The 16,727-nt window shown below is 35.8% G+C and overlaps 1 protein-coding gene across 1 annotated transcript in view; it reads right to left on the reverse strand.

Moving 5' to 3' along the window:
• LOC149779889 (valine--tRNA ligase-like) overlaps positions 1–16,727 on the reverse strand; it is an 86,784-nt gene that overhangs the window by 30,153 nt on the left and 39,904 nt on the right. The window contains exons 14-20 of the mRNA XM_089936572.1: positions 15,452–15,557; positions 12,997–13,067; positions 11,486–11,611; positions 10,848–10,952; positions 9,326–9,473; positions 4,594–4,718; positions 2,098–2,253 (exon numbers count right to left, since the gene is read on the reverse strand). Of these exons, the coding sequence (XP_089792698.1) occupies positions 2,098–2,253; positions 4,594–4,718; positions 9,326–9,473; positions 10,848–10,952; positions 11,486–11,611; positions 12,997–13,067; positions 15,452–15,557 (837 nt within the window). The remainder of the gene's footprint in view (positions 1–2,097; positions 2,254–4,593; positions 4,719–9,325; positions 9,474–10,847; positions 10,953–11,485; positions 11,612–12,996; positions 13,068–15,451; positions 15,558–16,727) is intronic.

The following is a 16,727-nucleotide window of genomic DNA, read 5'->3' on the forward strand; positions in this document are numbered from 1 at the left end:
AGCAACTGAGTGTACAGAATGAAGAAAACAGGTCCAACAACAGACCCCTGTGGAACACCACAACACAGATCAACTGGGCTGGAGTGTATTCCATTTGCAGATATAATTTGTGTCCTGTTGACCAAGTAGGACTTGAACCACACTAAGGCTGTATCATGAATGCGAAATACATGCTGGAGACAGTGAAGTAATATATCATGGTCTATTTTGTCATATGCTGCAGACAAATCAAGGCGGGTGAGGACTGTAATCTTTCCGCTATCCAACGCAGAGATAATGTCATAAGCTACTTTTAGAAGAGTAGTTTCAGTACTGTGGCAAGGGCGATATGCAGAGTGTACACTGCTAAAAAGACTGTTTGAATTTTGATGTGATACAAGCTGGGATAGAACAACCTTTTCTAAGATTTTTTATACAAATGGGAGTTTGGAAACTGGGCGGTAGTTCTTTAAATTGTTATGGCCTAGTGATGGTTTCTTTAGCATAGGCTTTACAATGGCAGTTTTGAAAAATGATGGGAATTCCCCGGATGAGAGAGAGGTATTAATAACATCAGTTAGTGAAGACAATACTGGTTCTAAGCACTCAAGCAGCAGTGATGTTGGAAGTGGATCAAGTTCACATGACTTTGATGTACTCTTCATCAGGATTGTACATACGAAATCCATAGAGACAGGTTCAAATGCTGCTAATGGTTGCCGCTCAAATTCTGTATCACAACTGTATGGTGACGATGGGTCAATTGAAATTGTGGTGTCAAGCTTATCTCTAATGGTTTGTACTTTGTCACGGAAGAAATTTGCAAACATGTCCAGAAGGTCCACTGGAGAGAAGGTAGTTGGAAGTGGTGTAGATCTGTTCCTTGACATTAGCTTGTTAGTAATCTCGAAGAGCTCTTTGCAGCTGGAACTTTCCATGATCTTAGTAGTGTAGTTGGCTGATTTCACTGCATGGGCTACATTTGTGAGATTCTTCTTAGCAGCTTCATAGATTTGCTTATGTTGTTGTTGTTGTTGTTGTTCTAGGGTTTAACGCCATTTTTCAGCACAAGATAGGCTATACATGGCGGCCAGTATAACTGGTGGAGGAAGAACCCTGGAAAACCCAAGGAAGAACCACCGACCCACGAGAAGCTACTGGCAGGCTTTCCCACGTACCCACGCTAGCCGAGCCTTGGACTCGAACCCACGCAGACAGAGGTGAGATGGCAGTGATCCGGAACGGTGAGCGCTTTAGACCACTCGGCCACTCGGGGCCCCTGATTTGCTTATGAATAGTGAGTCTGGTGGAAAGCCAGAGCATCTCAGCTTTATGGTGGTCTCTTTTAGCAGTGCGAAGCTGGTCCTTAACACTGTTATACCATGGAGAACACTTTTGAAAAGATACTCTGCACTTGGTAGCTGGGGCATGTTTGTCGAGCAATGAATGCAGGCAGTTATTGAGTTGTTCTGCTGTAGGAGGTAAGCAAGTTGTTAGGTCTGCTTGGATGTCATGCATTAGTTTGGTTCTATTTATGATACAGAATTATCTCTTAGTCGCAGATAAAGGTGGAAGGTTAGGGACTGATACGTCAAGATGGCATATAATGCAGAGGTGATCTGATGCAAGTTCATGGGATACCAGGGAGGATGGTAGAATGTTATCATCAGGTCTATGAAGAATCCAGTCTAAAATGTGACAATGTTTATGGGTGGGTTGGTTAACTGACTGTTTGAGATTGAAAACATTGATGGAATCTAGGAGGTTTGATGCATTTGAGTTTCCGGGACAGTCAAAGTGAAAGGTGAAATCTCCATGAATAATCAGGTTGCCACCTATATAATTTCCATAGTCCAGGAGATTCGGAAACTGCTCCAAAAAGAGAGAGTCTCCCAGCTTGTTTTTTTCTACTAGGAGGAAGGCAGTATAGGCAGAAAAAAATGTTGTTTTCAGTTTTGTTCTTTTCATTCATTATTTCCTAATTTTTTGAATTTTTTTAAAAGAATTCAAAACTACATGAATAACTTTTTGGAATTACAGAGCATGATTTGATACAAGAGACATGTTTTGGTGTTAATATATCTATTACAAGCTTAATTTAAAACAATAACAACTTACCACATATACATCACAGAATTCTCCAATCCAAAAATGTCTTAATGCTTTCGTCACAAAATGCAGGTCATGTGACCTAAAGTACTGATCACATGACTCAATCATGTGACTCAACCTACTCAGAATCCACCAATCAACAGGAGTCTCTGACCCACATGGCTGCCAAGGAAAAGAAAAGAACAAATGGCTCATATGTTTTGATATTACATATAGGTATATACAATTCTACTGACAAAGTTTGAAACACTTATTTTGCAATGTTTAAAAATGACTCAGTAACATTAAACATTGTACAAATCTATGAACGTCAGTAGACTATTATATTTAAATTGTTGACATGTAGCAATAACAAGGTTCTGAAGATGGCTGCCATGGTAACCATACTGGATGTCAGATGGCGATACAACATCACTATTTCCATTCAGATGTAACTAGGTATCACAAGAAGTCTTTGAGGGAAACCCCATGTCAATATGACCATTCATCTAGGAGTATCATCAATATAACAAGAGTTTCAAGATGGCCAGTATGGTGGCTACATCATAGGTCAGATCAGCATGGTTTTCATTTGGAACCAACCTGACATCATAAGAAGGGTTTCAGTGAGGGAAACCACATGATGATATGACTTTCATTCAGGAGAAGTAGAAATAACAAAAGATTTTTAAGATGGCTGTTACTAACTTGGATGTCAGACAGGCACCAAAAGAAGTCCTGCAGTCTTTGGTTAAGCCCATGTTGATATTATTTTCCTTCCAGTAGGAGTTACAATAACAAGATTTTCAAGATGGCTGCCAGGTGGCTGTCTGATCAGCATTATTTTCATATTTGGGCCAACTGAACATCACACAATATATGTTAGTGATGCTGATATGACCATGCATTTTGGGCCAACTGAACATCATACGACATATGTTAGTGATGCTGATATGACCATGCATTTAGGGCCAACTGAACATCACATGACATATGTTAGTGATGCTGACATGACCATGCATTTTGGGCCAACTGAACATCACATGACATATGTTAGTGATGCTGATATGACCATGCATTTTGGGCCAACTGAACATCACATGACATGTTAGTGATGCTGATATGACCATGCATTTTGGGCCAACTGAACACCACACAACATATGTTAGTGATGCTGATATGACCATGCATTTTGGGTCAACTGAACACCACACAACATATGTTAGTGATGCTGATACGACCATGCATTTAGGGCCAACTGAACATCACATGCCATGTTAGTGATGCTGATATGACCATGCATTTAGGGCCAACTGAACATCACATGCCATGTTAGTGATGCTGATATGACCATGCATTTTGGGCCACCTAAACACTACACAACATATGTTAGTGATGCTGATATGACCATGCATTTAGGACGAACTGAACATCATACGACATATGTTAGTAATGCTGATATGACTGTGCATTTAGGGGAATGGCACCAAAAAAAATATTTTTAAAAAGGCCACTGTGTCCACTATTTGATGTCTTAGTAGCAACATCTTCCCTTAAGATCTGTAATACCTATGAAGGAGCTACCTGGTGAAAAACACAGTGCCATTATGATTTTTCTGTTCAGGAGGAGTAGCAATAACATAATTCTAAACATCGCTACCATGGTGGCCGTACTGGATGTCAGATCGGCACCATTTAAATTTAGGACCAATTAGGTATCATAAGAAGCCATTAGGTGAAATCCCCATCTTGATACCATCATCCATTCAAGAGGAGAAGCAATTTCAAAACAGCATGTTGAAGCGGCATCATTTTCATTCAGGATCAACTGGACATCATAAACAGTCCTCTGGATAAAACCCCATGTCAATATTTCCATTTAATTAGAAGGAGTAGCAATAACAATACTTTCAAGATGGCTGCTATGGAGGCCATATCAAATTTCAGATGGTCAACATTTAGGATCAACTGGTCATCCCAAGTCTTAAAGCTAAAACTTCATGTTGATATGACCATTCATCCAGGCGGAATAGTGATAAAAAGACATTACAGATAGTGGATGTGTGAGCAGCGTGATTTTCATTTCTGACCAATTAGATCCTAGCATGAATGTGTGTGCAAAGTTTCATGTCAATGCTTGAAGTGGTTTTAGAAGGAGTAACAATAACAAACTTGTGGTAATAGATGGATGGATGAGGGACAACAGGCCATCCCATAAGTTCTTCTGGTCTATGACATTTGAGTTAAAACTGAATGAAAATATAAAATAAACTAAATAAGAGATGGTAATTCCATTCCCTTTGGTAGTGGTGACACAACTGTTGGCTTTTAAAGTTCCGTGAAAGAAAAGCTACAAAACAAACAGAAACATGTTCATGTACAAATGGATGGCCAATCACAGTGTCTGAAAACAGAATGAAATGCAAACATTGACTAAGGTGTGACAGACAGACATATGGACAAAGGTAACACAGCACAATACCCTACTATTGTTGTAATGGAACAGGAAAAGATAAATTTTACCATGAAAGTTGGCAAGGGAGTGAAACCTTCCAGTTTTGATGCCACAAAGTTGTATCCCTGCCAAATCTTGTTAGAGAAGTGCCGATTACTCTGTACATGGTTGATATCCATGTTTATTTCAGCACCTGGAATCAAATGTACAATAAGGACTGAATAGAAATCGATCTTGTGTTTGGTATTCTACCTTAAAGTAATGGCAGCATGTCCTTATGTTTGGCATTAAACACGTGATTAAGATGGCATGGCATAATGTCAGGCATGAAAGATTCTAGATTAGAATGGCATGGTGTAATGTAAGGCAATAAAGATTGGATTGGGATGGTATGATCTAATGTTAGGCATTTGAGATTATGGACTGGAATGCTAAGACTTAATGTTAGGCTCTAAAGATTCTGGATTAGGATGACATTCTTTATGTTGGGTACTAAAGATGCTCGATCGGGATGGTATGGTGTAACTGGCACTAAAGACTCTGGACTGGGATGGCATGGCTTAATGTCAGGCACTAAAGACTGGATTGGGATGGCATGGTCAATGGTTAGGCAATTCAGATTGGAGTTGGATGGCATGACCTAATCTTAGGTTCCAAAGACTCTGGCTTTGGGATGGCATGGTCTATGGTTAGGCAATAAAGACTGGATTGGGATGGTATGGTTTTTGGTTAGGCAATACAGACTGGATTGGGATGGCATGGTCTTTGGTTAGGCTATACAGACTGAATTGGGATGGCATGGTCTATAGTTAGGCAATAAAGACTGGATTGGCATGGCATGGTCTATGGTTAGGCAATAAAGACTGGATTGGGATGGCATGACTTGATGATAGGTACTAAAATCTCTGGCTTGGGATGGCATGGTCTAATGTTAGGTATTGATGACTGGATTGGGATGGCATGGTCTAATGTTAGGTATTGATGACTGGATTTGGATGGCATAGTCTAATGTTAGGTACTGATGACTGGATTGGGATGGCATTGTCTAATGTTAGGTACTGATGACTGGACTGAGATGGAAACTATAAACTAATTTTAGCTGAGACTGCCTTTGTGCTGAGTGCTTTGACCATCCATTTTGTATGCCCATTGTTAGTATTTAGGTTCATGACATAACAAAACGTTATAGGATTTATGTTAGCACAGATCAGAAAGTTTCAAATATTGTGGAATCATTAAAACAAATGTTCTGTAAATCATAAAACTGGTAATTCTAGTAGTGAAATGAATATAAAAACCAGAATTCATGTAAATGAAACATGGAATGAATGCAGATGAAATGATACATGCATTTTGAAGAAAACAGCAAAGGCAAAACACAGAACAATGAATAGTAAATTTAAGTGCATTTCATTAATGTAGTTGAAAATCTATTATTTTCAAACTGACACTAAATGTACATGGTCGAAAGTCTGTTAAACTGGACGGACTATATTACTCTTGCAAACATTTCTAAGCTGAATAACATATATACCAATACAAAATTCAACTTTTTCAAGAAAACTCAACAGCGGTTTTATTCACAATTACAATCTCTTCCTACCATAACAATATAAACTTAAAAGCTTTAGTTGTGGAGTTTCTTCATCATATTTCAATGATACCATCATATTGGGAACTTCAAGATTTTACCTATACGGAGATCATTATATTGTTATCGACATCAGGTCCAATATCTACTGTCCAAAACAAGAATTCAAAGGTCCAAATTTAGAACAAAGGCATCCTCAGCTAATCAAATATTAACCTCTTCTAATGGTAATTACACAAAATGACACTGTTAATGGAGATAAGGAATCAATCCCTTGTGACTATTACAAACGAGAAACACACGACACTATAACTGAAATATGGAATCAATCCCTTTTGATTATCACAACTGATACATGTACTGATACTGTTAACTGAGATAAGGAATCAATCCCCTGTGACTATTACAACTGAGAAACACACAATGACACTATTTACTGAGATCGGAAATCAATCCCTTATGACTATTACAACTAGTACACACAATGATACTGTTAATGGAGATAAGGAATAAATCCCTTGTGACTATTACAATCGAGAAACACACAATGACACTATAATTAAAATATGGAATCAATCCCTTTTGATTATCACAACTGATACATGCACTGATACTGTTAACTGAGATAAGGAATCAATCCCTTGTGACTATTACAACTGAGAAACACACAATGACACTATTTACTGAGATCGGAAATCAATCCCTTATGATTATTACAACTAATACACACAATGACACTATTAACTGAGATAAAGAACCTACTCCTTGTGATTATTACAACTAATATACACACTGAAATGTAACTGAGATGAGGAATCTGTTCACTGGATTCTTACTTTAATGTCACTAGTACAAAATGGCGTGACAAAATTTCATTACAAAATATGATGACATCCTATTTTGACCTCTGAAACAAGAAAAAAAATTCATGTAGCACAAACGTGTCACTACAGTACCTGAGAAAGTGACCTAAGTGGACAAATATAACACTACATGACTAACAATACTGCCTTAGAAAGTGACCAAATTTGACAATTAAAATAATTATATACCCTACCATAGTATCACAGAAAGTGACCTAATTGGACAAATAAACATAACACTATATGCCCAACCATAGCACCATATAAAATTACCTAACTGGACAGTCAAGGATAGCACAATTTGCCCCAGTGAAGTGCCCAAGACAGTGACTTAACTGGACAAAGACAACATTATGCCCCACAACATCACCCAAAATACTGACTTAACAAAGACAGAACTATATACATAGCCACAGTACCCAAGAAAGTGACTTAACTGGAGAGACAAAGATAACCCTCTGTGCCTGACTACAGCACCCAAGAAAATACCTAAGTGGACAGACAAGGATAATATTGTGTCCCACTACATCACCCAACCATATGCCCAACCATAGTGCCCAAGAAAGTGACTTAACTGTACAAAGATAACACTATATCCCCCACCACAGTGACTAAGAAAGTGACCTAATTGTACAAAGAGCACTATGTCCCCCACCACAGTGACTAAGAAAGTAACCTAATTGTACAAAGACAGCACTATATGCCCCACCAGTGACTAAGAAAGCGACCTAATTGTACAAAGAGCACTATATCCCCCACCACAGTGACTAAGAAGGTGACCTAATTGTACAAAGACAGCACTATATGCCCTACCAGTGACTAAGAAAGCAACCTAACTGTACAAAGAGCACTATGTCCACCACCACAGTGACTAAGAATGTCACCTAACTGTACAAAGATAGCACTATATGTCACACTACAGCACTAGAGAAAGTGACCTAAATGTACAAAGATAACACTATATTCCCCACCACAGCACCTAAGAAAGTGACCTAACTGTACAAAGATAGCACTATATGTCCCATCACAGTGACTAAGAAAGTGATCTAACCATACAAAGAGCACTATATCCCCCACCAATGACAAAGAAAGTGACCTAACTGTACAAAGACAGCACTATATGCCCTTCCAGTGACTATGAAAGTGACCTAACTGTACAAAGAGTACTATATCCCCACCACAGTGACTAAGAAAGTGACCTAACTGTACAAAGATAGCACTATATGTCCCACTACAGTGACAAAGACAGTGACCTAACTGCAAAGATAGCACTCTATGTCCCACTACAACACTAGAGAAAGTGACCTAACTGTACAAAGATAACACTATATTCTCCATTACAGCACTCAAGAAAGTGACCTAACTGGACAAAAATAACACTATATTCCCAACCACAGGACCCAAGAAAGTGACTTAACTGGACAAAGATAACACTATATTCCCCACCACAGCACCCAAGAAAGTGACCTTCTTGTTGTTGTTGGGTTTAACGCCATATTTCAGCACACGATAGGCTATGCATGGCGGCCAGTATTAATGGTGGAGGAAGAACCCGGGAAAACCCCGGGAAGAACCACTGACCCACGAGAAGCTACTGGCAAAGAAAGTGACCTAACTGGACCAAGACTGAAAAGAAATGACCTAACTTTATTACAATTCAATTTATGTTACATCTCTTCTGGAATGCAAATAATAGATCACACACTGCTAACTATGCCACCTGGCATGATTTATACAATGAAGGAGCAAAGCTGTGTATGAAATCTTGTATGTGTGTGTGTGATTTGAAGTTTTAACATAATTTTAACAATTTTTCAGTCATATCACTACAATGTCTGCAGCGTGGCAGTTTACAGTGATGTCTAGCAATAGGGCATCATGATGTCCCACCCAGTCACATTATCCTGACACTAGGCCGACCAGTCCTAATACAAAACTCTTAATGCTGAGTGCCAAGTAAGGCAGCTGTTAGTACCACATTTATAAGTCTTTGGTATGACTTGGCTGGAGTTTGAACTTGCAGCCTCCAACATCTGAGACAGACACTCTAACCATTAGGCCACCGAAGCAGTCTGAAATTTTGTAAAGTGTATGTATGCATGTATGTATGTATGTATGTATGTGTATATATATATATATATATATATATATATATATATATATATATATATATATATATATATATATATATATGAACATCTTCCAATAGTTTGATTGTGTACTTGTTTAATCCAACTAGACATTTCTTCTTTGATCCTTGAATCATAAACAAGTAAAATAACATCAGATCAATGGTTACTGTCGAAAGATTTGAATGAATGAATGTCATCATCACAGTCAAATTACCTTTAAAATCATATGAACAGAGAGTAAAGCGTAGCGCATCAGCCCCACATTCTGGAATGCCTTCTGGAAAATCACGTCTCTGTCCTTCCTTGGCTTTCTTAATCTCCGCCTCATCCAGGTTACTGTGCTGTAATTTTTTTTGTAGGTCCTGCAATATTAAATTCTGTAATTAGCCTCATCACTCCACGTCTCTGCTGCTTAAAATTAAAGAATCTAAAAGTTGATTTGGGAATTAAATCAGGTTGGTCATGCATAAATTTGTGTTATGTTTGTACAGTAAATTAGTTATGCTATCTTGACATGGATGAATTTTAAAGAACCCATCCACCACAAATTCTCAATTAATGTATCTCTTTCAGAGTACCACCTTTATTCTGCTAGTCTTCCAAAGAAACAAGGTATTCTGGAACCACTTTTAGTCTGGTTACTTTTTAAAGATTGAATAAAATGCAATAATTCAGTCCATGTGTACAAAGTTCAAAACAAGCTGATATCAGATTATCTGAACATTTTTCACCAGTCTCAAAAGTTCAGTCAAATCATGTGCTTTTCAACTAAAATCAACAAAGTATAAAAAAATACAAGGCTTGAATATTTTAAAGGAATTTTATAAACATGTGTTTTAATACAGAATGTCTTTACAAATTTTACATCTTCTGTAACCTTTGATTTTTTTAAACACAAATGTAAAGTATTCTTGTTGGTCAAAAAATAATTGTATAGTTATTTTTAATGAATCTGCTTTATTTTATTGCCTCCTGTCTTTGATAATACTTGTGATAGATAAGCCTAGGACTCAAAAGTACACTCCAAATAAATAAAGTGTATTTTAAATTATTATTAATATATTTTTTTTATTATTGTGTGTGTGTGTGTGTGTGTGTGTGTGATTTGAATCTTTTACGTAGCTTTAACAATTTTTCAGTCATATCGCTACGATGTCTGCAGTGTGGCAGTTTATAATGTCTAGCATTGGGGCATCATGCTGCAGTCATGTTGTTGTTGTTGTTGTTGTTGTGGGGTTTAACGCCATTTTTCAGCACGATAGGCTATACATGGCGGCCAGTATTAATGGTGGAGGAAGAACCCGGAAAACCCCGGAAAGAACCACCGACCCACGAGAAGCTACTGGCAGGCTTTCTCACATGCCCACATTGGCTGAATCTTAGACTCGAACCGCCGCAGACACTGCAGTCATGTGCTTTTCAACTAAAATCAACAAAGTATAAAAAAATACAAGGCTTGAATATTTAAAAGGAATTTTATAAACATTTGTGTAAGTCTTTGGTATGACTTGACCGGGGATCAAACCCACGACCTCCTGCATCTGAGGCGGACACTCTAATCACTAGGCCACTGAAGCAGTCATTATTATTATTATTAACTCTTTTGCTACAAAAAAGTAATCCAACACAAGATACAAATTTTAATTGAAATCTATAGTTTGGTATACTGGCTGAGTAATTTTGTCCCTAAAAATAAGGTAAAGCCACACAAATACAAAGGTTTTCATGTTATTTACCTCCAATGAAATGCCATGAATAACATCCATTGGATCTACAACATTTCCAAGAGACTTGCTCATCTTTCTGCCATGAGCATCACGGAGAATTCCATGGAACAAAACCTGAAAACAGGACTAAATAAGTGAGAATCTGCAGGAAAATTAACCTGTCAAGGTCTGACATTTATGATCATAACATAATCATATACTATTAGCTATTTAAAACAAATTCTCAATTTTTTTTAAACTCACAAATTTCAAGGTAGAAACATTCCCATATTATATAATAAGATGTTAACCTTCACTGGCAAAAATGAGCTTGAATATGTACAGAATGTTCTTGTTTTTTTATAAACATTTGTGTGACATGGAGCCTTTACACAAGGAAGCCTATTATTTTGTTTATAAAATTACAATTCAATGTTTCTGAAAATCAGCACTTACTGGACAAATTATTATTGAATATTTTAATTCATAATTGCCCATACAACATTACATTACCTGTGTGGAAGACTTTGAAGGATAAACAAATTAATTAGAAATCAGTATCATAACTGTCACAAAATACTTTGTTCATCTTATGTTGGGCAAATACATTTTCCTACAAAATATTTACTGATGCTCATCATAAGGCAACTAATATGTATCTTCTTTACCTGAGAAAATGGTAGTTTTCCAGTAAGAGTTTGCCCAAGCATCACCATCCTTGCCACCCAGAAGAATATGATGTCACTTCCTGTTTCCAAAAGGCTGCTGGGATAATACTTTTGAAAATCACTGGTCTATTTTAAGAAGAAAACTTACACAAGTAATTATGCAAATCTTAAAAAAAATCATTCATCAATGACTACTTTCCCATTATTAAAAGTACAGTTATATTTTTGTCTCGTGTTATTCCTCTGTACTGTTAAACTTTATCATATCTGCATCAATTCTTTGATTAATGTACACATGTCAATGAACATCACTTTAAGAAGTCTTACTCTGCAATGTTATATACCTTCTTTCAAAATAGCAATAAAGAATGCATCCAAATCAATGTTAATTTTCACTAGAGAGATTACAAGATAATTAAAAACAATAACTTTGCAGAAAAAGTGTATATCCATATTTTTCTCCAACAATTCCCAAAATCCAACAAGGAAAATAGAGTACAAAATATTTATGTAAATATTACACTTAAAGTTAGATAAATCACACAGTAGGGTTGTATCCAGCAGTTCATATGCAAAGTTATTGATGTTGTTGTTGTAGGGTTTAATGCTAATTTTCAGCACACAATAGGCTATACATGGCGGCCAGTATTAATGGTGGAGGAAGAACCCAGGAAATCCCCGGAAAGAACCACCAACCCTCGAGAAGCTACTGGCAAGCTTTTTCACATACCCACATTGACTGAATTTGAGACTCGAACCCATGCAGACAGAGGTGAGATGGCAGTGATCTGCAACGGAGAGCGCTTTAGACCACTTGGCCACGCGAGACCCCCAAATGCAAAGTGTGATCATATTGATTATAAGTAAAAGAATGATAAAATAATTCCTGAGAGCTTACTCCTTGATGCAGGGTATGACCAAAATGGATATGTCAGGTCTTTCAAATCTTTCTTGTACAGTAATTAATGATTTCTGACTTAACCTGTTCTCCTTAAAGTTAGATCTTGTATTTAGAATATTAACATGAAGACACTGTAGATTCATCTCAGCTGATCTAAGGAATATAGGATGTTGCTGCCTTGGGAAATTTTTGGAAAACTACTGTCATTGTGACATATTGAGACATTTATATTTACTTTTTCAGTGCTTCTTGTCTTTGCTTGCACATGCAAACCATTTGGAGAAAAAGTAAAATTTGGTTAGTTTGTTTTTCCAACATTGGAGACATTGTCTTCCATTCGTAAGAAAGGCTATAACTACAAGAAACCCCCAAGAAATGTGGAGGAAATATGTTAAGGTGAAGGGTAGGGTATTATTATTTGGTAGTGACCCAGTATCAAATGATAAAGTGAGCAGAAAACCTACATGGACTCGGCATATTGGTAAATTTTGAACAAACTGAACCTGTATCTAAAATCACTACTGTCTCCCTTTTTGTTGATGAGGAATAAAGACAGTTATCACAAGAAGTGTCCATTCAAACGATGGAAATTCAACAAATGAAAACTCACCATGTCTGGCCACCCTAGTGCTGAGAAAGGAAATAGAGCTGAGGAAAACCAGGTGTCCAAAACATCCTCATCTGTAAAGAAACATCAACAAATCATCTATGTAATTTAACTTACACATTTTCATCATCCACTCATACCCCTATAAGTATGTCCAAACCAGATGCTGAAGTCATGATACCCCCCCAACCCAGGGCAATAAAAATTGACCAAATTGGAAACCATAAGGTATATTTCATTTTTTATCTGTGAAATTTCACGAATTTTTAAAATAAGCAAATCTAAGTAATTTCCTGGTTTAAAGTAACTCCACCTTTTCACATTTGGTACAGTAATTTAAAAATAAAATTAGTGAAGTTTAGTCTTAGAAATTTTGTGATTATATAAAATGTCTACCTGCCATTATGCATATTCTTCAATATTCTTCCAAATACAAATTTTACAAACTTGTGATCCTTGGTTCATAAACAAGTTTATATCTCATTAGTACACTTCTGCATACCAAATATTCTTACAGTAGGTACTGCTGGTAACAGTCAATCTTGAAACATGGTGAGCTGTCTGCAAAACATAACACATGGGCCTTCACTTACCAAAAATTCCTTTCTGTAGGTATACTTAGAGAGGCCATGATGACGGCTACTTAAAGTACAACCAAATTAAAATTGTATCAAGCTTCACTGTCTTTGCAGTAATCCTTAGCTAGAACAACAATCAAAGTGTACCTGCTTCAAAGATCAAGCTACCCCATTGTTTACTTGCAGGCATGTGTTGTGTGCATCCATAAAGTGATGGATTGATAGCTAAAGACCTGGGTCATCTTTGCCACTCCCTTAATCTATATTTTGTACTTTCAAAATTATATTCACTACCATGTGGAAGAACAAACGGATTGTCCACTACACTGCTGTCACTAACAATGTCAGCAACTATAAATTACATCATACTCACTATATCTCTCAAAGAAAAATGTAATAAAAATATGATTTAAAGGCCAATAAGAAAAATATGATTTATAGGCTAATAAGACAAATATGATTGATAGGCCAACAAGAAGAATATGATTGATAAATCAATAAGACAAATATGATAAATCAATAAGACAAATATAATTTTTAAGCCAATAAGACAAATATGACTGATAAATCAATAAGACAAATATAATTTTTAAGCCAATAAGACAAATATGACTGATAAATCAGTAAGACAAATATAATTTTTAAGCCAATAAGACAAATATGACTGATAAATCAGTAAGACAAATATAATTTTTAAGCCAATAAGACAAATATGACTGATAAATCAATAAGACAAATATAATTTTTAAGCCAATAAGACAAATATGATTGATAAATCAATAAGACAAATATAATTTTTAAGCCGATAAGACAAATATGACTGATAAATCAGTAAGACAAATATAATTTTTAAGCCAATAAGACAAATATGACTGATAAATCAATAAGACAAATATAATTTTTAAGCCAATAAGACAAATATGACTGTTAAATCAATAAGACAAATATAATTTTTAAGCCAATAAGACAAATATGTCTGATAAATCAGTAAGAGAAATATGATTTATAGGCCAGTGAGTCAAATATGATTTATAGATCAATAAGACAAATATAATTTTTAAGCCAATAAGACAAATATGACTGATAAATCAATAAGACAAATATAATTTTTAAGCCAATAAGACAAATATGACTGATAAATCAGTAAGACAAATATAATTTTTAAGCCAATAAGACAAATATGACTGATAAATCAATAAGACAAATATAATTTTTAAGCCAATAAGACAAATATGACTGATAAATCAGTAAGACAAATATAATTTTTAAGCCAATAAGACAAATATGACTGATAAATCAATAAGACAAATATAATTTTTAAGCCAATAAGACAAATATGACTGATAAATCAGTAAGAGAAATATGATTTATAGACCAGTGAGTCAAATATGATTTATAGACCAATAAGACTAATATGATTTATAGACCAATAAGACTAATATGATTTATAGGCCAATAAGATAAATATGACTTATAGGCCAATGAGTCAAATATGATATATAGGCCAATAAGACTAATATGATTTATAGACCAATAAGACTAATATGATTTATAGGCCAGTGAGTCAAATATGATTTATAGACCAATAAGACTAATATGATTTATAGGCCAATAAGATAAATATGATTTACAGGCCAATAAGACAGATATGATTAATAGACCAGTAAGACAAATATGATTTATAGGCCAATAAAACAGATATGATTAATAGGACAGTAAGACAAATATGATTTAAAGGCCAATAAAACAGATATGATTAACAGGCCAATAAGACAAATATGAATTAAAGGACAACCTGGCAATTACTCCTCTGATATATATTGTATGCAAGTTCCAATAACACAAAATCTTCCATCATCACTTCCTTCCTTTATCCTTACCCTGTGTCATATGTATCTGATCTGGTGATATCTGAAGTCTGGCCACAGCTTTTTCCAGTGCCTCCTCTTTATTTCTACCACTCACCCACATGCCAGCACTATCTTTCTGAATAAAAACCCAATAGTGTGACAAGGCAAAAGCTCACTAAGTTTATAAATGTAATCAATACTGTGAGACCATTTTCTACAAATATACTTAGTTTTGTAATTCTTACATGATTGGTCCAGTTCCTGCTGATTCAAAGTGTGCCTATCTGTAACATCAGCCATACTCTAATATCTGATTTTGAAGTGTGCCTAGTTATGACAAATCATACTCTAGCAGCTGATTTGAAAAGTGCCTATCTGTGACATCAGCCATACTCTAACATCTAATTTTAAAGTGCGCCTAGTTATGACATAAATCATACTCTAGCAGACTGTGAAATGTGCCTATCTGTGACATCAGCCATACTCTAATATCTGATATTAAAGTGCGCCTAGTTATGACATAAATCATATTCTAGCAGACAATTTGAAATGTGCCTATCTGTGACATCAGCCATACTCGAACATCTGATTTGGAAGTGTGCCTAGTTATGACAAATCAAACTCTAGCAGACAATTTTAAATGTGCCTATCTGTGACATCAGCCATACTCTAACATCTGATTTTAAAGTGCGCCTAGTTATGACATAAATCATACTCTAGCAAACAATTTCAAAAGTGCCTATCTGTGACATCAGCCATACTCGAACATCTGATTTGGAAGTGTGCCTAGTTATGACAAATCAAACTCTAGCAGACAATTTGAAATGTGCCTATCTGTGACATCAGCCATACTCTAACATCTGATTTTAAAGTGCGCCTAGTTATGACAAATTTTACTCTAGCAGCTGATTTGAAAAGTGCCTATCTGTGACACACTATTTCTCGCACCTTTAAAAAAAGTATTTTCCCGGCACGAGAAAAATACACGTACATTATTTAAAATTTCAGGAACCACGCTACGATTGTATTCTATATCGTCTTATACTCGAATTCATATGTGATCTCTTCCCCAAAATGATAATGTAATTTGTTTTTTGTGCAAAGTGCAGAGAACGAATTGCGTTTGTGAACTTGAGTTTCCATAATGGTAAAATATTTTTTATAAAAAAAATAGGAAATTAATAACGAGTTCATAAGTAAACCCAATAACTAAGTGCAGTAGGTCTGCAATGGCCACGAGTCACTTTTATAAAAAATTTTTTTAAAGCTGATCGCATGTACAATTTCATACCCTTTCAATTTCCAG

This window comes from Sinohyriopsis cumingii, chromosome 16, assembly GCF_028554795.1.
Source record: "Sinohyriopsis cumingii isolate HCF-2022 chromosome 16, ASM2855479v2, whole genome shotgun sequence".
Classification (NCBI taxonomy): Eukaryota; Metazoa; Mollusca; class Bivalvia; order Unionida; family Unionidae; genus Sinohyriopsis; species Sinohyriopsis cumingii.